Source organism: Orcinus orca, chromosome 12 (genome assembly GCF_937001465.1).
Source record: "Orcinus orca chromosome 12, mOrcOrc1.1, whole genome shotgun sequence".
NCBI lineage: Eukaryota > Metazoa > Chordata > Mammalia > Artiodactyla > Delphinidae > Orcinus > Orcinus orca.
In genome coordinates, this window is record NC_064570.1 from 77,376,308 (window position 1) to 77,400,021 (window position 23,714).

At 41.2% G+C, this 23,714-nt stretch overlaps 1 protein-coding gene across 7 annotated transcripts in view; it reads left to right on the forward strand.

The window, feature by feature from the left end:
* The window catches only part of FILIP1 (filamin A interacting protein 1), a 269,457-nt gene that overhangs the window by 226,456 nt on the left and 19,287 nt on the right, over positions 1-23,714 (forward strand). For all 7 annotated transcript variants that reach the window (XM_049695665.1, XM_049695664.1, XM_049695668.1 and 4 more), the window contains one exon: positions 20,379-23,184. In XM_049695665.1, coding sequence (XP_049551622.1) covers positions 20,379-23,184 — 2,806 coding nt within the window. The remainder of the gene's footprint in view (positions 1-20,378; positions 23,185-23,714) is intronic.

The window sequence follows — 23,714 nt, forward strand, 5'->3', positions numbered from 1 at the left end:
ACGATGAAAGCCGTTCTCTAAATGAATTTTGCTACAGATATAGTTATTAGGAAGCAGTGCTTTTCAACTTGGTGAAGCTTCAGTCCCCATCCTGCAGACATGCCTACAAGTTCCCCACCTGAAAGGTTTAATCAGGCAGAGGCGGCAATATTCTAGCTATAGGATCAGCTAATTTTTTAGTTCAATTAGGTGATGGAATCCTAGGCTAAGCTTGAGGGACGAAGGACCAGACGGAGGCCTGAGTCCAGAGCCACACTCCAAGGACATAATTCTGCTGGGCTCACCAGGTGCTCATGTCTCCTTTCTGCAAGGATGAAAGTGCCACACATTTGGAATCACTCATTTCACTGATGAAAAAATGACTTCTAACCTTCCTCATGCTAATTCGAAAACCTTCTAGTGCACATTGAAGCTCTTATAACTTATCAGAGCTGCCTCTGGAGGACATGCTCCTGATAAGGAGACTTCAAATGTTAAGTCCCTCTACCGGTCACTTGAGCGGACCTGGTTCCTCTCTTCCTCCACTCTTCATGCTCTGGTGACGCTGGCCTTTTTCTGTGCCGGGGACTTCCCACACTCCTTCCCACTTCAGGGCCTTTGCACCTAGAACCCCTGCCTCTGCTTTTTGCATGGCCGTTTTATTTGATCCTCTAGCCTCCAAAGTCACTGCCTTAGGGAAAGACTTCAGACAGCAGGTCACCTACCCTGCTGTCACCTCCTTTGAAAACACCCCACTCCCTTTCCTCAGGGCATTTATCACTGCAGCTTGAACTCCACCAGGATGGGGACCTTGTCTGTCCTGTTCACACCACATCCCTTGTGCCTAACACAATGCCTGGTCCTTAGTGGGCAGCCAATTCAGAATGAGTGAATGAAATAATCATTGGGGAAACTCAGATCAAAACCACAATGCGACATCACCTCATACCTATTAGATTTGCTATAATCAAAAAGACAAGAGATAATAATTGTTGGCAGGGATATGGGAAAAAGGAATCTCTGTTGGTGGGAATGTAAATTGGTTTAGCCTCTATGGAAAATAGTAGGAAGTTCCCTCAAAAAATTTTAAAATAGAGCTACCATAAGACTCAGCAATCCCATTTCTGGGATCCAAAGGAAACGAAGACCTGATATCAAAGAGATATCTGCACTCCCATGTTCATTGCAGCCTTATTCACAACAGCCAAGACACAGAAACAACCTAAGTGTCCATCAAAGGATGAATGGATAAAGAAGATGTGATGTATATATGTATATAATGAAATATTATTCAGCCATGAGAAAAAAGGAAACTGTGTCATTTTTGACAACATGGATGGACCTTGAGAGCATTCTGCTAAGTGAAATGAGCCAGACAAAGATAAATACTGCATGATAATCTCTTATGCGTGGAATCTAAAAAAAAATGTCAACTCACAGAAACAGAAAGTAGGAAAGTGGTTGCCAGGGGTTGAGCAGGTGGGGGAAATAAGGAAAGGTTAGTAAAAGGGTACAAACTTTCAGCTATAAGTTGAATAATGTCTGAGGATATAAGTAAGACATGGTGACTTGACAACACTGTATTGTATAATTGAAATTTGCTAAGAAAGTGAAACTTAAATGTTTTCACCAAAAAAAGAGAGATACAATTGATAGATGTGTTAATGAACCAGATGGGGGGAATCTTTTCACAATGTATATCAAATCACCACGATGTACACTTTAAATATCTTACAATCTTATTTGTCAATTATACCTAAATAAAGCTAAAAAAAAAAAGATGTGGTCCTTGCGCTTCCCAGGATCCAATACTGGGATGTTCCTAGCTACTGTGACTCTAAAGAGGGTTCTATTGCCCATTTAAACATTTCTTCTCAGTTCCAAGAGGCTTCAATAAATAATGTCATTTGTCCAGGGAACCTTAATTAATTATGATAAATACAGCTATTTTAGGAGAGTCTTAATAGTAGGGCTTTAAATTAATTTTGAATGTAACTATTTAGTGGTATTAAGCAGGGAAGAAAAAAGACACTTCTGTGATTGACGTTTATGGCATTTGTTTTAATGATTTTTCAAAGGTGATAAAACTTTTCTATTATCATTTGTCTCTAAATATTGATCTGATATGGTTTTGAACATAATCAATGACTCCCTGGGATTATAACTCAAGCTTGAATAACTAGAAGCAGACTGAATGCAAGATGCCACTTGACTATATAATCAATCTTGACGCCTTCATTTCCTTTGGCAGCGTGGATTTGTACTGTCTGTGTCAAATTTAGACCACAAATTTGTATTTTTGCCAAGTGCCTACTATTCTCAAAATGAATACACTGTGCATAAGCATATTATTAATTATCTATTGCCAGGTTCTGTGGCCTTGACTCACATTGTCTTATCTAATTCTCATAATAACCCTGTAAGTTAGAATCCATATCTCTATTATACAGCTGGATAAACGGAAGCCAGAGGAGTTCTAAAACATATTCTTAGTAGGTAGATGTCAAGCCATGATTCAATCTTGGGTCTATCAATTGCCAAGAAGGCCCTTTCTGCAACACTCACTCGAACTTGCGTACAACAGGTGACGGCCACAGTTTCTTCTTTCCTTCTTGAATTTCAGTTTTTCCCATCTATATTAAAACAGTTGGGAAAAACCCTCCAAAAAATTTTAAAAAAATAAACATAAACAAGAACTAATTGGTTCAATATCTGTAATTTTACCTTAACCATGAATGTTGCTTTATGTAACTTTTACCAAAATAACTCGATAATCAAAACACATTTATTCAGAGCTGCGACCCTGCAACGTGCACTAATCATTATACTTATTTCATGCTGTTAAGAAGATAGACATGTTCTTAAAGCAAAAGGCATGATTGAACATTAGGGAGGTAAGAAAGCAATTATCTTTAACTTATTTTTCTTTCGTATTTTTGTATGCCATAACATAATAGCTTAAATATAATATAAAAGTTATCTGAGGACTTAAAAATGCTCTGCAGGGACTTCCCTGGTGGCACAGTGGTTAAGAACCTGCCTACCAATGCAGGGGACACGGGTTCGAGCCCTGGTCAGGGAAGATCCCACATGCCACGGAGCAACTGAGCCCGTGCGCCACAACTACTGAGCCTGCTCTCTAGAGCCCGCGAGCCACAACTACTGAAGCCCGCGTGCCTAGAGTCCGTGCTCCACAACAAGAGAAGCCACCACAATGAGAAGCCTGCAACGAAGAGTAGCCCCCACTCGCTGCGACTATAGAAAGCCCACACGCAGCAACGAAGACCCAACACAGCCAAAAATAAATAAAATTATTTTTTAAAAAAATGCTCTGCAAACATTTCATTCTGTTAACTTCAAAGTAATATGCTTTTATTCTATAATTAAAACAGAATTTAACACAAATGATATACAAATTCTATACATATGGGTTAGAAAAACTTATACTGGAACTTTTAAGTTACCTAACGGTTTTTTGGCTGAATTATCACTCACTCACAGACTCAGGAAAGAAAAGAAAGGAAACAAGGAAAAAAGAAAGAAAGAAAGAAGAGGGAATAAAAGAAAGAGAAGAGAGAAAAACACTTTTAGGAAAGAAAGAAATTCAGGTAAAAAAAATTTTTTTTAAGACACAATGATCCTTAAACTAATGGGTACTTGGCATTCTTTGGCCCAAGCTGTAGTGTTTTCATTTAGATAACATGTAAATTAACTGGCACTTTGCTTGAAACGTGAATCTCCTCCTGTTGGCTGAATCGTAGATAAGGCTCTAGTGGGATCCCTATTTAGTTCAATTCCAGCATGCGTTGAATAGATCTGTATGGAATTTAACTAGTTTGAAAAATCAGAAATCAGGAGTGAGGCCCATCTGACATTTTATGCATATCTTTTCTTTAACTTTTTCCTTCTCCCCAACTTCAACCCCCTCCCCAAGCGCATTTTCCTCAGTGTAGGGCGTAATTCCCATTCTTAAGAGCTGCCTTCTCTTCCCGTCCTGGGCAGCTCCACCCCTTTTCACGGACCGAAGTAAATCTGCACAATAATGAACCGTGGAAGGGAGGAATGACATCACCAGTTAGTGGTCCCGAGCTGTTTTGCACAACATTCACCTTTCATTGTTCTGATGACAGGGCTGGAATGTGACGGTTAATTCCCTGTGGAGTAGGGGGCTGAGCAGGGCCCGCTGCTGTTGAACAAACTTCAGTACCCCCTTATAAAAAACAAAAACAAAAACAAAAGTTACCATGCTTCCTAGTATTAAGGTAAGGAAGTCAAGATCTGTTTTGATTTAAGCAAAGCTAGTTACTTTGGTCCATGCGCACTTCATTTGTTCATAGGCTTACTTGGCAGTAAACTCATTTCTTAGTGTGGTTGCAAAGAGCATCTTGGAAGCTGAGTTTGGACATTTGTATAGACTTGACTAATCTGACCAGGGCTGTAAGGACTCGACAACCTTTCAACTTTCGGCTACAGGTTTTACTGAGTGTGGACGGTGACAACCCTTGAAAATGACCAGCGTACTGTGACTTTCCTTAATACCTCAGACTTCTTGATTGGAACTGGCCAAGATGCGACTTGCGGTATGAAGCGTGCTCCTGTTTTTCTATGGAGGGGAACAGTAATCTCATCCTACAGAAACTTGGGGAGTTTGTATAAGAACGGAAAAATCTCTTATCTTGCTGCCATCAGTCCTACTAATATGTTCTGAAGGCTTTTAACAACCTTTCCATGTGCTGTAAATGTCTCTTCTAACTTATGATTTCTTGGTGAGCAAAAAACTAATTCGAGGTGAAAATATTATTTTCAAAGTTTTTGTTATTGTTATGTGGATTTTCTGCAGATCTCTCTTTGCATATGCAGAGAAGGCTTGTAAAAGTTGGCAATGAATTAGATTGTACAGTGATCTAAAGAAAGCCGTTTTTGTTCTGAAACAGTCAGTGTGGCAGTGATAACAAGAATAACAAAGCAGACAGGAGGTTTTATTTTAAAGTGTAAGTGGCCTTAAAATTTGGACTGTGTTAAACAATTGTGTAAAAAGTTCAACTTTAGTAGTTTTTCAAACTGCCAAAAACATTGTCTGAATTTAGCGGAGTATATAAAATAAATAACTAGTATTTAGTGCTCAGTAGGGCTGGAGGGTAGTGTAAGTCTTTCACAAAAGAACTTCACTTGGCCAAAATCTAATTTTTATAGCGTGATTTCAGATTCATATGACCTGTTGTACAGAAATTTGAACATAAGGGCAGATGGTATGGTTTTCATTTGTGTAGATTTAATTTTGTGTAACATTGATTGTTAATATTTTGTCTCTGTGTTTAAAGTGACAAAAATCTTGAGTTCAACTGTGATGAAAATCTTGGGGTCACTACATTGATCTGCCTGTATTCTTAATTCCATGTGACTGGATGAACTTCTGTTTGCTCGTAAAACCAAATATCCTTTCCACGACAGAAGGGCGCGTGCACATTTCTTTTTTCTCTTGGTCAACAATAGTCAGGATCAATACAAAATTAAGTCTGGGGTTTTGGAGTTTTACTTATTATTTTGACTTTTTATTTTTAAAATTAGCTTTAAAGTTATTTAAAAACTGGGTAAAGTGATTATTAGATAAACGTCAACATAATTTTTAAAGTATTTAGTGAAATTTCACATATGCTTATATTTAAAAGCTTTTAAAAAAAGACCTTTAGATACAACGGCAATAAATTCTACTGCCATTTTCAAAAGGGAGGGGGCTGTTTTTCTGAGTAAATAAATGCAAGCGAATGCACTGCTCTCAGTGATTTATGTACTTAAGTTAATTCACTACTTATTTCATGCCTGTATTATTTTAAACAAATCTTATTTATGAAAATAGATGTGCCCAAGAGACAGATTAATAGTATCTTAATAAAAGGCTTTACAACAGGATATGTTTTTATATTATGAGTTCCCATAATTTATAAGCTTAGAATGTGACTTTTGCCCAGCACTCTATAAATCCATGCACAGAGTAAAATGGGGTATATTTGTACCTTCATGGATTGTCTTCAGCTTGTTTGAATCGTCTCAGGAAATCTGATTCATGCTGCCATTCCTCCCTCCTGTGTTCTGAGTGAACACAGAAGAGGCCTCTACTCAGGCCTGTGGGAGGACCCGTCACACTGTGGTCACAGGGACCCTCAAAACCCACCTGCCTCAGAAGACCCTCCCTACTCTCTGGCTTCTCTGGGAAATCACTTCGTTTAGCTTATCGTCTGAGGGCGAGCGTTTCCTGTGATAAAGCACAGTGTTACCTAGATGGAGCATCGCATCATTAGGTGTGATACACCTTGGTGACAGCTTCTTTGGGGATGGGAGAGGTCTTTGGTATTGAGCGAGGGAAGGTGAGGGGGCCAGCTGGAATAAAGAGCCCAAGGCCACACAGTTAGGTGACAAACTTCTCTGCTTCATGGCTTTTTCTGTTCCTCCTGAAAATCATTCAGTAAATGTATGCACCTGGCTGATTCTTCCTAAACAACATCAAAGGGAAAGAATGATATCTTCTTTCTACTGTTTTACAAATATTCATCTGATCGATCTGAGGGTGTTTGAATAGTATTTTGAACAACTCAGGAAATAGGAAAACACAATAAACGGTATATTATTGTGGGTAGAAACTACTCATCCAGGCCTGCAAACAACAACAGTTTCAAGTTTCAAGAATGAAGTGATCTTTCCCACTGCACCAGTAGATGCACCAACACCCTCCCCCCGCCACTGTGTTTGAAGAATTTGTTCTGTTGGAGGGGAAAGATACAGGTTGGCAGTAAATTTCAATTTAGCGTTATTGCTAATAGTATCTAACATTTATTGAGTACTTATCCTTTTACATATAATAAGTCTGTGATTCTGACAACAACCCTGTGCACAGATACTATTATCCCACTTTGATAGAGAAGGAAACTGAGGAAGAAATATAAATTAAGAAACTTACTCAAGTTAGGAGAGGGCAGAACTGGACTCAAACCAGATGGTCTGGCTCTAGAGCATGTGCTCAGAACTACTACACTGAACAGAGGGTCAGCTTTGAAATGACAAGTGCCCCCCAAAATACATTTATTTTCTGTCAATGAAAATTATTGGCATGATTGAGTTACACAGAGTTGCGTAGAGTTACATAGAGTTACATTGATTACATACACAAATTACTACCCATGATTTCATATTTGGTCCTCTATCAGGAATTATCCTTTTTTATTTTCCTGAATGTTCCCATTCAGTTTTCAGTATTTGTGGTCTTTCTCCTTTATCAACCAGAAATTTTCTAGCACTAAAGAATCTGCAGTACAAAATGTAAAGGGTAAAGAGCTAGGCTTCAAGATCGTTGCTCTGGGATCCAAGGCAAGTCCCTTCCCTGCTGCCCAGCCTTAGGGCAGGAACCCCCTTGGGGTCTGGTCCGTATCTGGCCCCAGTGACAAGGGGCACCACTCTGCCTCCCGCTTCTTGCTTCAGCTTCCTTTTCATTCTTGTTCCTGTTCTCCATCCTTAGCAATGTGTACGTGTGCTATCACTGGTCATTCTTCTTTTTCCTCAACTCTTCATTGACCCACTATTGACCACTGCTCTCTGTGGCTCCTCTCTTCTTGGATTTGTCCTATTTACTTTTTATTTTTTTATTTTTAAATGTTTATTGAAGTGTAGTTGATTTACAGTGTTGTGTTAGTTTCAGGTGTACAGCACAGTGAATCAGTTATATATAAACATATATTCACTCCTTTTTTTTAAAGATTCTTTCCCCATATAGGCCATTACAGAGTATTGAGTAGAGTTCCCTGTGCTCTGCAGCAGGTTCTTATTAGTTATCTATTTTATATCGAGTAGTGTGTATATGTCAGTCCCAATGTCCCAATTTATACTCCCCCCCGTTATCCCCTGGTAACCATACGATTGTTTTCTACATCCGTGACTCTACTCCTGTTTTGTAAAAAAGTTCGTTTGTACCCCCTGTTTTTTAGATTCCACACATAAGCGATATATTTGTCTTTCACTCAGTATGAAAATGTCTAGGTCCATCCATGTTGCTGAGGATTTGTCCTATTATCCCAAGTTCTAAGTCTGTCTTAGGAGAAATCATGACTCATCCAGTTTTGTGTTGGGTGTAGAGAAGGGAAGTGACCCCTAGCCCTGCAATTTACATATTGTAAGATCTGGTCAAGATGCAGTCTATCATTCAAGGTCACAGGAACAAAACAAAACAAAACAAAACCCAGAGGCTTCAAACAGGGTAATCTGATAGCTTTATAAATGTGCAGGTAGAGTAGAGAGAAGCTAATAAGGGACCCTGCAGTTCCCTGGGGGGACGGGAGGCGGGTTGGAATGTGAGAGTGTGTACCTCTTACTACCCATTAACTTGGATGGAGGGAGTAGTTACCAGAACCCTCAGGCGTAACTGTATCTATAGGAGAGGGCCTCGAACAGGGACTGTGGCCGTTGGTAGTAGAATGAAGCCAACTATCCCAGTCTCGAGAGGGAATTAATACCACATTCTCCGATCTCCTGCCAGTGCCTCCTATTGACTAAAGCAAACCTGAGGCTAGAAGGAGTTGGTTACAACAATGCCTAGTACAAAGGATAATAATGAGAAGTATAGAATTTTATGTTATTAAGTAATACAATATACACATTAATGGCTTGGTACTTTAGTAACTTCAATAACAATTTTTTTTTTTCTACAGCTGTATATAACATTGATCTCATAGAGTGAATCAAGGTCCCTATTCAAAAACACTTTCTAACCAAGAGGTCTGGAGCCCTAATTTGCATCCCTTACAAGTTTATAAGAGAAAACTATATTTTTTTTTTCAAAGCTGAAGAAAAGTGAAGTCTAAAAGAGAACACTGCAAAAAGTCGTAAAAAACTCATCTTGCCCATGCTGATTCAGTTGACTTTTTCACAAAGATAGTTTTGCCCTCAGCTCAAGTCAGTAGAGCCTTGAGAAAAAAACAGGGCAATGGGTCCATCATAACATATTAAGATTCCCCGTGGTACCAGTTAGATCAGCTGGCTAGATTGCGGTGCTACTGAAGCCAGTGTGGTCAAGGAGAGATTACCATTCACACACTCACCCGTATCAAAATGCAGGAATAATCCCATCTAATTCTTTCTACCTTAACCTTCACCCAAACCAGACAATTCTACACCCTAACTATTCCTATAATCTCCTTTTCTCATGTTGCAATGTGATCTTAGTTTTGTCTTTTTTTTTTTTTTTTTTGGCATGGGAAAATTTCAACACTTACATAACGGGTCTCCCTGCCTCCAGCCTCCCCTTTCTGTAGTCCATATACCATGTTGTCATCAGACTGTCCTAATGTTGAAATTGTATATTATCGCCGTCCTTAAAGTCCTTCGAGAACTTGGTATAATCCTCAGGAGGTGCCTGACTCCTTGGGATGACATCCAAACTGCTTGACGATCTGACCTCCACCTTCCACTGGAGCCTTACCTCTTGACATTGTCCCACCTCCTACCGCGTGCCCCGAGGTTGACTGCTGCTCTGAGTGACGTCCTGTGTTCTTGCATCTGCACACCCTTTTCCCTTTACGTGGCACCGCATTTTCCCCATTCTTCATCTGGATGACTTTGCTTATTCATTCATCGAACCAATACTGATTGAGCACCTACTGTGTGTTAAGCACTGTGCTGGCGGGGGGCGGGGCTGGTGTTCAGGGCTGGACTCTGCTCTTATGGCGTTTTTCTTCTGTGCAGAGGTGGAAAGACAGACAATACCTAAGTACACGAATGAATGAACCAGATCATTTCAGACAGTGAAAGTGCAGTAAAAGAAATAAATACGGTACCATGATGGCGTGCGGCTGGGGAAGCTGTTTTCAATAGGCTAATCAGAGAATGCCTCTCTGGGGAGAAGACATGTGAACTGAAACCCAAAGGATGAGAAAAAAGAGCCCGTGGGACCATGGGATGTGGTTGTGCAGGTAGTAGCCCCTGACCAGGAAGAACTGGGGCTGAAATCCAGTCTTCCTTCAGCGTATCAAGCCAGGCACCCCTGCACGGACCTCGTTCCCTAAGGAGGAGGGCAACCCCTATCTAGGCCTCCCAGAGGGGCCATATGGGCTACCCCCTGACAGCGGGGGAACACTACTGGGAAAAACAGTTACAAAAGCTTTGAGCAATTACTTCCTCCAATCACATCTCCTCCCTTGGATGGAGTAGCCTATATTTAAAGCATAAATGGCACTTTTTACAAAGGATTGCAATTTTTTTTTAATTCCAAGCACGTGGTACATTATTTAACAATGGTAGAGTATTCAACCCATCCTTGTTGAATTAGTGAGTGAATTAATGAATCATGGCTATATTCTGTATGAGTCGGGAAGCTTCATACCAGAGTGTTTGATTAGAGAGCTTGTTCTCAAATAGTGATTCTCAGATAAGGGTCTCCTGTTGGGCAGCAAACTATCAGGGAAAAAATAGTTGTTTCAATGGTTTTAGGTGAAAAACAAACAATTCCCCAGACTTTAATTTCTCCGATGACTGAGAGCAATTTACTAGTAGTAGAGTAAGTGATTTATTTCTGAATTTAGCATTTGTAAATTTAAATTAGCATGTTACTAGATTTTCACGAAGACTAAATTTGTATTTCACCGTGGAGTCTGGTTGCTACCAAATCATGGCAAGCAGTGAGCGTGAGCTCACCTGGTAGTAGGAAATCTCAGTCTCCAAGAAGAATAATTTATTATCAGCCACGAGATTTTCACGGCTTTCAGTTGCTGCCAGATGTGCCTTTTAAAGATAGATTACTATCAGTTAAATTTCATAATCAGCTTAGTTTATTGTCTGTTGTTGGGCTAACCCAGAGAGGAGTCATAATGCATATCCTTGTTTTATAATTTTTCACAACTAGACCTCAAGGTACCTATTCTACAGCAGAATTATACATAATCCCCTCAAAATCTGGAGAGTGAACCTTCATTTGTAATAATCTGCTTGAAAGGGTGCGTGAATGCTATTTGAATTACTTGGATTATACTCTTGAATTGAATGTAGTGAGATTACTGGATTATTTATACATTTATAGGGTATAGTTTTATAACATGAAATCATGTGTATAAGTTCAGGGTCTTCTCTTGCGACATAAAAGCAGTTCATAAAAGGCGCTAGCAAAAAGTTTACTTCTTTTCTTTTCTTTTAATTTTTATCACCAAGTTCTTTTTCATGAGAATAGGTGAGCTAGGCCCCATCCCACCACAGTGGGATAGTGATACAAGTTTGAGATCAGATAGGGACCCTACAATACTGCTGGTCTTCACAATAGGGGAAAAGAAAAAAGTGCACAAGGGCTTTGTAAACTCATCCCCACTACTAAGAAACACAAAACAGAAACAAAGCTCAAAAAAGTCTGTGCCCTGTGATAAAGGACCCACCATTTCTGTATATGTAAAATATGGTTATCTAGCACTCAGTGCCCAGGGCTGGGACTAGGGTGAGGCAAATGAGACTCTCAGCCTTGGGCGCAAAATTTAAGGGGATGCCAAAAAAACTCAGTAATCAAGATACGTAATATTTTAATGCACTATTTTTAAAAATTAAAACTAATGCAAAAAAATCCATGATGAACAAATATATCAAAATTTCAAATGAGAACAGGACCTGACTCTGCAGCTGCACAACCCAGTCTCCTCCACTTCACCCTAATCCCCGCCCTGCACAGTATATTGGGGACATTAGATTAATTCTGCATAATTATTATAATAGTCACCATCTTGAGGAACTGAGGTGATTTATGAAAGAGTAACACTTCTTCCTGGGTCATCTGGTAAAACCATGTCCTATCATGTTACCAAGCTGCTTAGTTCTCTACTATATGCTCTAGTTGGGAAAAAATGCATTGTGATTCAAGGTTTCAAACTGCAGGAAAGCTTAACTCTTTTGAGGTTCATTCATCTCTAATCACTCTCATGCCCTTGCTAGTTTTAACCTGCCTTTTCTCTTAACAGAGAGGCATACACACAGGGAGAGCTGAAGAAGTACAAAAACAGTGGAGGGGAAGGAAACAGTGAGAAGGGAAATTAGCGTGGTCTGGCTGAGAAACAAACCTAGGATGACATCAGGGTTTCAAATGGGGTCTGATGGATTAAAATGGTGACAAGTGACAAGGGAAGCAAAGAGAGGATTGCTGCTCTGGGGCTAATGCTGAGAAATTTGGAGAAATGGTTCAAGGAAAAAAAGTGAGAATGAATATAGTCCAGCGAGGCCCTGAGTCTTCAGGAGCACGGATTGACAACTGTTCCAGGGAAGGTGTTTATCTCAAAGATGGATATCCAGGAGAGGGTTTTAAAAAAATCTTTCACTTCCCCTTTCCCCTCCAAAACAATTTATCTTTAGACTCTAAAAGGAAAGCTAAATTAACAAATATCTGTGGAACAGATCAGAATGAGCTGCTTTTTCTAGCATAAGTTTGAGTAAGAATGAACAGATCCCAGTGAGGAAGAAAAAGTAGAAGTCTCTAACAAGCTTAATTATAAACATGGAAAGGAATGAAAGATTCACCCACAATCATAGAAATATGAGAGTCACATCATAGAGTAAGGAAAATGAAAATATGACCAGACTCCAAACTAGCTGAGACGTGGGTGGAGAAAAGCTAAACATTACAAAAGAGGGTTAAATCTTATTATGGAAAATTTCAAACATCTACAAAATAAAAAGAATAGTGTAATGATCTCCTATGTACCCAGCACTTAACTTCAACAATTAATCAACTCTTGACCAATATGGTTTCATCTATCCTAACTCTGCTGGATTACTGTAATGTAAATTCCAGACATATCATTTCATTCATAAATATTTCAATATGTATTTCTAAAATGTAAGGATTCTTTTAAAAATTATTGTCAAAATCCTTTATCACACCTAAAACTTAATAATAATTCCTTAATGTAATTTTTCCAATTGTCTTATTTTTAATAATTTGAATGAGACTCCAAACAGATTATAATTGGTTGGTATGTCTTCTAAATTTCTTTTAATCTATAGTTTCCCCTCCCCCATTCTTTTTTCTTAGAATTTATTTATTGAAGAAACTAGGTTTTTTATCCTGTATAGTCCCCTACATTTTGGACTTTTCTGATTGCATCATCACAGTGTCATTTAGTATGTTTCTTGCCCCTGTCTTTTCTGTAAACTAATGGTTATAGAAGCTCGATCTGATTCAGGTTCAATTTTTTTGGTAAGAAAATTTCTTGGGTGGAGGTCTATATATATGTATACAGTATCTGGCTGTCTCTCTTTTGGGAGACATTAATGAGCATTGCCCACACCCATTATTTTATTGGGGATTGCAAAATGGTGGTATTGTATAATTACTTCTTTATTTATTATTCTATCATTATTTATTAACTGGACTATTTCTGTAAAGAAAAACAAAGAGCTTTAAAGTTAAGTGGGAACATGCTAATATCTCTCATATACATATGAGGTTAAAAATGTTGACCCTGCCCTACCTGTGTCCTGTGTCCACATCCCTGTTTCTCCTTCCTTTCACAATCAAGATCTCAAATCATTAGTCTCAGGTACTTGTCTCCATATTTTTTTTTTTTCCGCTTTGATTTTTCTTCAGCTAAGCTTTATTTTGTATTTTGATCCCTAACCCCACTAAAACTGCTCGAGTGAAGTACTGTCGATATCCGTGTTGACATATCAAATGGAAGAAGTTTTCTTTAAATTTGAGTTTAAATGAAAACAAGGAACACTTTCATGTCTCTCACTTGGTCCCTCCAGAGCATTGCAGTATGGACATGCCCCATTCCTGCCCTCTTGGGGTCTGCAAATCCACTATTGCGTGGACTCCCTCCTGACTCTCTGGCTCTCCCCGCTCAGCCTCTCTCATTAAGTTCCTTGATGTTTTCTCATCTCAGTGTCTTTTTTCTATCCTTGGTCCTCTTTCTCTCTGATGTCTCACACCTCTTACTCATCTCATCCTCTCTCATGGCTTTAGATTGCACCCGTCACTGGACACTCCCAGTCTGTAACTTTGGCCCAGATCCATCTCCTGAACTCCTGGGTACCAATAAGCACTTCACTTGTAGGTTCCCACAACCTCAAAGTCAACGTGCCTTTTTAAAATTTTATTCTGTTTTTGGCCGCGTTGAGTCTTCGTTGCTGCACGCGGGCTTTCTCTAGTTGCAGCGAGCGGGGGCTACTCTCCCCTGCGGTGTGCGGGCTTCTCACTGCGGTGGCTTCTCTTGTTGCGGAGCATGGGCTCTAGGCACGCAGGCTTCAGTAGTTGTGTCACACGGGCTCAGTAGTTGTGGCACGTGGGCTCTAGAGCGCAGGCTCAGTAGTTGCGGCGCACAGGCTTTGTTGCTCTGCGGCATGTGGGATCTTCCCGGACCAGGGCTTGAACCCGTGTCCCCTGCATTGGCAGGCAGATTCTTAACAGTTGCACCAGCAGGGAAGCCCCGATGTACCTTTTTTGGAGCATCGTGATCATCCCCTCCAAGGCTGTTTCTCTTCTATTAGCCTGTATGTGATAAGCACTGACAGCCAACAAATAACCCTGTCCAGAAGCAGTGGAGTCTGTCCAAATTTCTCCCTCTCCATCCTCACTCAGTCTGTTACCAAACCCTATGACTTCTGTCTCCTGAATATCACCACGTGAACCCCCTTCTCTTTTTATTCAATGACATAACCTTAGTTCAGACTCCGTTTCTCAACTCCTGCTTTCTCAGGAGCTCCTAACTGATCTCCAGCTTCTCCACACCTGTCGAACTTCCTCATATTCTGAATCCCAAGTTCAGAGTCATCCTCTCAGCCCGCTGGGGGCTTTGTTTGCTTGGCCTTCCTTTCCAACCTCCTTTCCTTCCACTGTTCCCACAGGTACCCTTCACTTTAGTTGAGTTACCTTTGGGGTCTATTTCCCAGTTCTGTGCTTTTACGTGCTGTTTCCACTACACTCCTATTTTAGGCTTTGCAGGCCACTTACAGTGTCTGCCTCTTCTTCTTCGTTATGTTTTACAAGCCTTTAAAAATGTAAGAACAATTTTTAGCTCTAGGACTGTCCAGATACTGGCCTTGATCTAGATTTGGCCCACAGACAATACTGCTAACCCCTGGTCTAGAGGGTCCTTTCCCTGCCTTCTCTACTTACTTAGCTCCTACTTAGCTTTTAATACGCAGGTTAAGAGTCACCTCCTCCTAGAAGCCTCCCTGACTACACTCCCCTGATATGACTTAGCTGCCCTTCCTCTGGTTTCCCACAGAGGTAGATGCTTCCTCTGCATGTCTTTATTCTCTGTATTGGTTTAATTGTTCTCATCTTTAGAGAGTAAATGCCTTAGGGGCAAGAACTGTGTCTTTTTTTAACTTTATATGCCTAGCAGAGTGCCCCGCACAAAGTAAGTGTTCAGTAAATGATTGTCAAATGAGTAAACAAGAAGAGGTGTGACCAACAGCACTGGCGGATGGCATTTACTGAGAACATTCTGTGGGCTGGCCACTGTCTAAGCACTTTACAGAGGCTGTTTGCTTTAGTCTTCACAACAGAGGCACAAAGAAGTTAAGGATTTGGCCGAGCACATTCGAATTGCAGCAAGACTTTTGAGAAGGCCTTTTGCGATCATCAACAAACGTGGAAAGAGCTCACCATCGGCCACATTCTAGGTGCTGCGGCTGCAGCAGTGAATAAAATACACAAAAACCCACCTATCAAGGTGTTCACAGTTTAGAGAAGAACGACAGTCAATTAAAAAAAAAGAATAAGTAAAATGTATAGTGTATTAGATGGTAATAAGTGCTCTGGAGAAAAAGACAGCAGAAGAAGAAAATAGGAAGTTCTACCATGAAATGCACAAGACAAATAAGGTTGGCAAAGCAGGCCTCCCTGAGAGGGGATGATTGTACAAAGACTTGAAGGAAATGAAGCAGTGATCTAGTAGAATATCTCAAGGATAAAAGAAAGAGTTTTAAGAGATAAAGTCACAGAAGTAGGAGGAAAAGAGTGATGACGTGGGGCCTTTTAGGCCGTTGTGATGATTTGGGCTTGGAGCCGAGGAATGACGGGATCTGATTCACCCTTTTTATTTATTTATTTATTTTTACATCTTTATTAGAGTATAATTGCTTTACAATGGTGTGTTAGTTTCTGCTCTATAACAAAGTGAATCAGTTATACATATACATATGTTCCTATATCTCTTCCCTCTTGCGTCACCCTCCCTCCCACCCTCCCTATCCCACCCCTCCAGGCGGTCACAAAGCACCGAGCTGATTCACCCTTTTTAAATCACGCTGGCTCCTGGGCAGAGGACAGATGAGGGTGAGCAAAAGTGGAAGTTGAGAGTCAGGTTATGTCGCTATTGCAATAATACAGATAAGGGATGACGGTGGCGTGGGCCAGGGTAAGAGCAATAGCGGGATGAGAAGTAATTGGATTCGAGATGTATTTTGAAGGTAGAGTTGACAAGATTTATTGAAGAACTGAATGTGGGCTTGTGAGAGAAGGACAGAATTCAAGGATGACTCTAGATCTGGGGCCCAAGCATCTGGAAGAATTTGGTTGTAGTTGACTGATGTGAGGAGGATGTGGTTGGAACAGGTGCAAGGGAGGGCTGGGAGCTCAGAGAGATAATGACTAACAGCCCCGCGGGCTCATGGGTGACTGATGACAACGTCCCTGCTGCTGAATGGGTTGAAGTCAGCAGCAGGGAGAGCTTGACTGTAATTGAAGGGCTCTGTACATTGACCTGTCTTTCTATTAATCACTGGGGTTGTGTTGCCATTGACACAATGCTACATATAAACTGATATATTGGGTGACAAAACAGTCCAAGGAGGATCTTGACAATTCCAGAAGGATAGGTGAATCAAGTAAGATGAAGTTAACCTAAACAAACACAAAGTCTTGTGAATTTCAGCTGTTCAAGCAATACCTGTTTGAGGAATAGCATTGTTAAAAGCACACTGTGGTCAAACAGATCTGGTCCAAAATCCCAACCTGCCCCTTCTTAGTCCAGTTCCCATGATTAGGGCAAACGACTCCCTTATTATAAAATGGCATAGTAATGCCTTGCTCAAGTGTTGTTATGAAAATGAAATGAAATAATAAAATACACAGCCTCGGATATAACAGATAGTTGGTAAATAAAATGTTTTATTATCAAAAGACCTTTCTTCCTATCCTTTATTTTTTAAAAAATTAAGTATTAGTAAATACTTGAGTTTGGAGTGGGCTTTTACGAGCCTTTTGAAATAATATTAGGACTCAAGGTTTTCTCATACCTGAAACATTATTTTCCTGGAACAAGTTTTCTCGTCAGCCGGAATTCCACCTGAAAAAGTTAGCTGTCTTCTCTTTATTTTTACAACTTCTGCTTTCACCTCTTTCTGCCTTAAGATGAATAAGCTATTTTATGTTTTCAATCATATTTTAAGCCACCCTTTTATATTTGTTTACAACTTTTCTCCCTTTATCTGACATCTTAGAACACTTTGCAGGGCTTTTAATATTATTTTTCTTAATCTATTTTAAAATTGAGATATAATTTATATATTACAAAATTCACCAATGTTAATTATACATTTTGATGAGTTTTGATAAATGTGTACACCGTAACAGTCAGAACACTGAAATCCTCTTATTTTGCTCCTTCAATAGCATAATTACATGGAAATGCCCCATAATGTACAGTAAATTAAGTGTTGAAAGCACAAAGTGAAATTGTAACTATTAGAAAATTGTTTGTGCGATAGTCATTATGCTTTGTGTATAGTTGCACAATGATGTGATAATGCTTCTGAATGCTTGTTTAATGTAAAAAAAAGAGGATTTCTAGATATGGGGGAAGAAGGAAAAAAACACCTGAAAGTGGAATGCCAAATTGACTGGAAAGGTAGATAAAAAGGTTGTTCATCCACCAGAACTAAGGATAGACAGACCATTAGGATATCTTTCCAGTCCACACAGAGAAGGCTCCCTCTCTCATGTGAGGTTTCCCACTTAAGAGAAACTCCTCTTCTCCCAGAGCTGATGACTAGGATGACCATATTCTTTAAGAGAGGGCATTGCTAATGAGATCAGACCCATTCATTGTCTAATAGCCACTAGTAGTATCCAATTACTGGCCTAGTAACAACCATGACATACATTCGACAAAAATTTATCCTCAGCTCAGCATTGTAAGGACTTTAGTTCACACAGCACTATGTAGGTGGCGTGAGCTGTATTTCTAGCTCAAGCTTATTTATTTGTTCTTTCTTCCATTTATCCATTCAGTCAGTATTTCTTGAGCACCTCCTATGTGCCAGGCATTGTGCTAGGGGGTGAACAAGGACCTGGCGCCCACTCTCACAGAACTTTCATGAACAGAGGTAGGCAGACATGAAAAACTTATAAGTTGATAAGTGTTATAAAAGAAGACTGCAGGGTATTATGAGAGTTTCTAAGAGGCTCTGACTTAGTCAGTTTGGTCAGGGAAGGCTTCCTGAAGGGAGTGACATTTGAGTGAGACTCAAAGGATAAAAAGTCAACCAGATATGTTCACGTGTGTGTGTGTGTGTGTGTGTGTGTGTGTGTGTGTCAGAGAGAAAGGAAGAGCAGGGAGGTACTTCTAAGCAGAGGGTCCAGCATATTTGAGGAATGTGTGGAGCTTAGATAACAGGTGAGATCAGCTTGAGATCAGGTGGTCAGGAATCACCTCAGTCTGGGCCTTGTTATGGATTTCATGCCTCTATTCTTAAAGCAATAGGAAGCCATGGGAGTGTTGACTTAAAAAAATGCACAACGTGAGAGTTGCAAATTAAGCTTTACTGGGGGCAAAATGTGGACTACAGCCCCGAGACAGCGGTTTCAGACAACTGAGAAACTGCTCCAAGGAGGCGAGGGGTGAGCCAGGACATATAGGAGTTTTGCAACAAAAGGGCAGGTAGTCGGAACGTCAAAAGATTATTGTTAATTAAAGAAAACCAGGTATCTCAGGTTAAGGAATGTAGCGCTTTTCTGTGTATGGGAAGATGCAAGAGTCTGGGCTCACTGAAATCATTCCTTTGATAGGCACCTCAGCTACCTAGGGCCAGTATCCTGTATTTGCACATCCTGAGTTTCCTCAGGGCTCACTTCAGGGAGTGGCTGCAGTCTGATGGCTGCTAGATGGCAGGTATTCTTTTCAGCCCTGAGTTTCCTCAGGGCTCACTGGCTCACATTGGAGGGCTGCAGTTGTTGATGACTGTGACACCCTTTGTTTATTGACGTGGCAGGAAATATGCCATTTATAAATATTCCATTTACCAGGAGTGACATGATTATATTAGAATTTGGGTAAGAGTAAGTAGTAATAATAATAATGATAACATAAACATAATAATAATATAATTATACATTTATAATATAAAGTGTAGTTTTAGCTACACTTACTATGAGCCAGGCACTGTTATACGTGCTTTCCATATATTAACTGATATGCACCTCAGACAAACCTTATGAATTAGCTACTATTTTGATGCTCAATTTATAAGTGAGAAAAGTGAGATACACAGAGGTTATATAACTTCTCCAAGATCATACAGCTAGGAAGTGGCACAGCTGAGGTTGTGAGGGGACCAGTTTGGAGGCTGTTGCAGAATTATCAGCAGATGTTGAGTACTTGGACTGGAGTAGAGACAGTGGGGAGGCATTAAGGCTATGGGTTAAGGTGTACATGACCTGTAAAATTTATAGGAGTTATTTTCAGAGCACTACATTTCTAATTGTTGGCACGTTTATTTATTTGTTTGTTTGTCTCAATCATGGTAAGAACAGTTAACATGAGATCTACCCTCTTTAAAAAATTTTAAGTATACAGTACAGTACTGTTAACTATCGTCTGGTATACCTTTCAACTTGCTGTTCCTTCAGTTCTCAATATCTGCCAATACCCTTTCTCACCTGTTTTTCCTGTTTCTGTTAAAAGTATTACTGTTTGCAATTATTCAGACCCAAAGCACTGAAGTCATTTTTTTCTCTCTCTCTCTCTCCCTTCCTACCAGTTAGTAAGCAGTCACAAAGTCCACGTTATCTTTTGCAAAGTTGTCACAATTCATCCTATTCTTCCCATCGCTAACGCCCTGCGCACACAAATTATGAAACAGAAACTAGTACCTGAAAAGCCCTCTTCGTGCCCCCTTCTAGTCGCTACCCTTCAGTACCGGTAGCCAGCATCCTGCCTTCTGATTAGCTTCATTAATGGCTATTTGTTAAACCTTCATCCTGCAGTAATTGATAAGGGATTTATTGTAACAGCATTTTATTTTGTTTTTATGTAATACCTAAGAGAAACTTATTTGCAGACTAATCTTTTAATATGTGTATGAAATATTTATGTATGATATAATATATAAAGTTTAATGCAATAAAATAGAATGTTTTAATATATTTTGTTTTCTAGGTTGAAAAAACTCCTTGAACAAGAAAAGGCTTACCAAGCCCGCAAAGAAAAGGAAAATGCTAAGCGGCTCAACAAACTGAGAGATGAGCTTGTGAAACTCAAGTCCTTCGCACTCATGCTGGTGGATGAAAGGCAGATGCATATCGAGCAACTTGGCCTGCAAAGCCAGAAAGTACAGGACCTGACTCAGAGACTGAGGGAAGAGGAAGAAAAGCTCAAAGCCATCACTTCTAAATCCAAAGAAGACAGGCAGAAATTGCTCAAGTTGGAAGTGGATTTTGAACACAAGGCTTCGAGGTTTTCCCAGGAGCATGAAGAGATGAGCGCTAAGTTGGCCAATCAGGAGTCTCACAACAGGCAGCTCAGACTTAGGCTGGTTGGCTTGACTCAACGAATCGAGGAGCTGGAAGAGACCAACAAAAATCTTCAAAAGGCAGAAGTAGAACTTCAGGAGCTAAGAGATAAAATTGCCAAAGGGGAATGTGGCAACTCCAGTCTCATGGCAGAGGTGGAAAAGCTTCGGAAGCGCGTACTTGAGATGGAGGGTAAAGATGAGGAGATCACGAAAACTGAATCCCAGTGCAGGGGGCTGAGGAAGAAGCTGCAGGAGGAGGAGCACCATAGCCGAGAGCTCAGACTTGAAGTCGAGAAGTTACAGGTGAGAATGTCTGAACTGGAGAAGTTGGAAGAAGCATTCAGCAAGAGTAAATCAGAGTGCACCCAGCTGCATTTAAATCTGGAGAAAGAAAAGAACTTAACCAAGGACCTGCTCAATGAGTTGGAGGTAGTCAAGAGTCGGGTTAAAGAACTGGAATGTTCTGAAAGTCGATTGGAAAAGGCTGAATTAAGCCTGAAAGACGATCTGACAAAGTTGAAGTCCTTTACCGTGATGCTGGTTGATGAAAGGAAAAACATGATGGAAAAAATAAAGCAAGAAGAGAGAAAAGTGGATGGACTCAATAAAAATTTTAAGGTGGAACAAGGCAAGGTTATGGATGTGACGGAAAAGCTCATCGAAGAAAGTAAGAAGCTTTTAAAACTGAAATCCGAAATGGAGGAAAAGGTATACAATTTGACAAAAGAGAGAGATGAGTTAATAGGCAAACTGAAAAGTGAAGAAGAAAAATCCTCTGAATTAAGCTGCAGTGTTGACTTATTAAAGAAGAGACTTGATGGGATAGAAGAGGTGGAGAGAGAAATAACAAGAGGAAGGTCTCGAAAAGGACCTGAGTTCACCTGCCCAGAAGGTAACAAAATTAAGGAGCTAACACTTGAAATCGAGAGACTGAAGAAACGTCTCCAGCAACTGGAGGTGGTGGAAGGGGATCTGATGAAGACGGAAGATGAGTACGGCCAGCTGGAGCAGAAGTTTAGAAGCGAGCAGGATAAGGCCAACTTCCTCTCTCAGCAGCTGGAGGAGATAAAACACCAAATCGCCAAGAATAAAGCAATAGAGAAAGGTGAGGCGGTGAGCCAGGAAGCTGAGCTGAGACACAGGTTTCGGCTGGAAGAAGCTAAAAGTCGAGACTTAAAAGCAGAAGTCCAAGCCCTTAAAGAGAAGATTCATGAATTGATGAACAAAGAAGATCAGCTTTCTCAGCTCCAAGTGGATTATTCTGTCCTTCAGCAAAGATTTATGGAAGAAGAAAATAAGAACAAGAACATGGGGCAGGAGGTCCTCAATCTGACCAAAGAGTTGGAGCTGTCCAAGCGGTACAGCCGCGCTCTCCGACCCAGCGTGAACGGGAGGAGGATGGTGGATGTCCCCGTGACGTCCACCGGCGTCCAGACGGATGCGGTCGGCAGCGAAGCAGCGGAGGAGGACACGCCAGCAGTGTTTATACGCAAATCCTTTCAAGAAGAAAACCATATCATGAGTAACCTTCGACAGGTGGGGCTGAAGAAACCTGTGGAACGTTCCTCTGTCCTAGACAGGTATCCGCCTGCGGCCAACGAGCTCACCATGAGGAAGTCTTGGATTCCATGGATGAGGAAAAGGGAGAACGGGCCCCCGGTGACTCAAGAGAAGGGGCCTCGAGCCGGTTCCAGCCCGGGGCACCCAGGAGAGCTGGTTCTTTCGCCCAAGCAGGGCCAGCCCCTGCACATTCGAGTGACGCCGGACCATGAGAACAGCACTGCCACTTTGGAGATTACGAGCCCCACGGCGGAAGAATTTTTTTCCAGTACCACCGTCATTCCCACCCTAGGGAATCAGAAACCGAGGATAACCATTATCCCGTCACCAAATGTCATGTCTCAGAAACAGAAAGGCGGAGATGCTACTCTCAGCGCGGAGCGAGCCATGTCCCCAGTCACAATTACTACCTTCTCCAGAGAGAAGACACCAGAAAGCGGAAGAGGGCCGTTTGCGGATAGGCCCACGTCCCCCATTCAGATCATGACCGTGTCCACATCGGCGGCCCCGGCGGACATCACCGTCCCTTCCGAATCCCAGGAAATGCCCGTGGGAAGGACTGTCCTCAAGGTCACCCCGGAGAAGCAGACTGTGCCAGCCCCAGTCCGGAAGTACAACTCCAATGCCAATATCATAACCACGGAAGACAATAAAATTCACATTCACTTAGGTTCTCAGTTTAAGCGCGCCCCTGGGACTGCGGCTGAGGGAGCAAGTCCGGTGATTACTGTCCGACCTGTCAGCGTGGCCGCGGAGAAGGAGGTGTCCACCGGCACAGTCCTTCGCTCGCCCAGGAGCCACGTCTCGCCTCGCCCTGGCGCGAGCAAAGTGACCAGCACCATCACCATTACACCGGTCACGACCTCATCGGCCAGAGGAACCCAGTCAGTGGTGAGTAGAGGGGGCTGCAAAGTTCACGCCAAGGCGGGGGGCGCGGGGGTGTGCGGGGGGAGTGAGAACAACGCAGTGCCCAAAATACAGCAAAAGCATGTGCCTCGGCTCCACCCGAACCCACTACGAGCTGTTTCCTAGGGGACTGTCTACATCAAGAAATAGGAGTTAAAAAGTGGCCTAGTACTTTATGAATTTGAGCCAATTATGAGGGATAATTTTTCTTTCACATCAATTATGGGGACTCCAAAAATCCTTGCAAAGATGGCCTCTTGCAGTGTCAGCATATGGGAATAATGAGGTTTAAAATTTGGTTTTTATGTTTACAGTATTTTGAAAAATGGAGTCTGGGGAGAAATGGTCAATATGCAGAAAATAATTAAAACCGTTACTGGGTTGGGCTTCCCTGGTGGCGCAGTGGTTAAGAATCCACCTGCCAATGCAGGGGACACGGGTTCGAGCCCTGGTCCGGGAAGATCCCTCATGCCGCAGAGCAACGAAGCCCGTGCGCCACAGCTACTGAGCCCTGA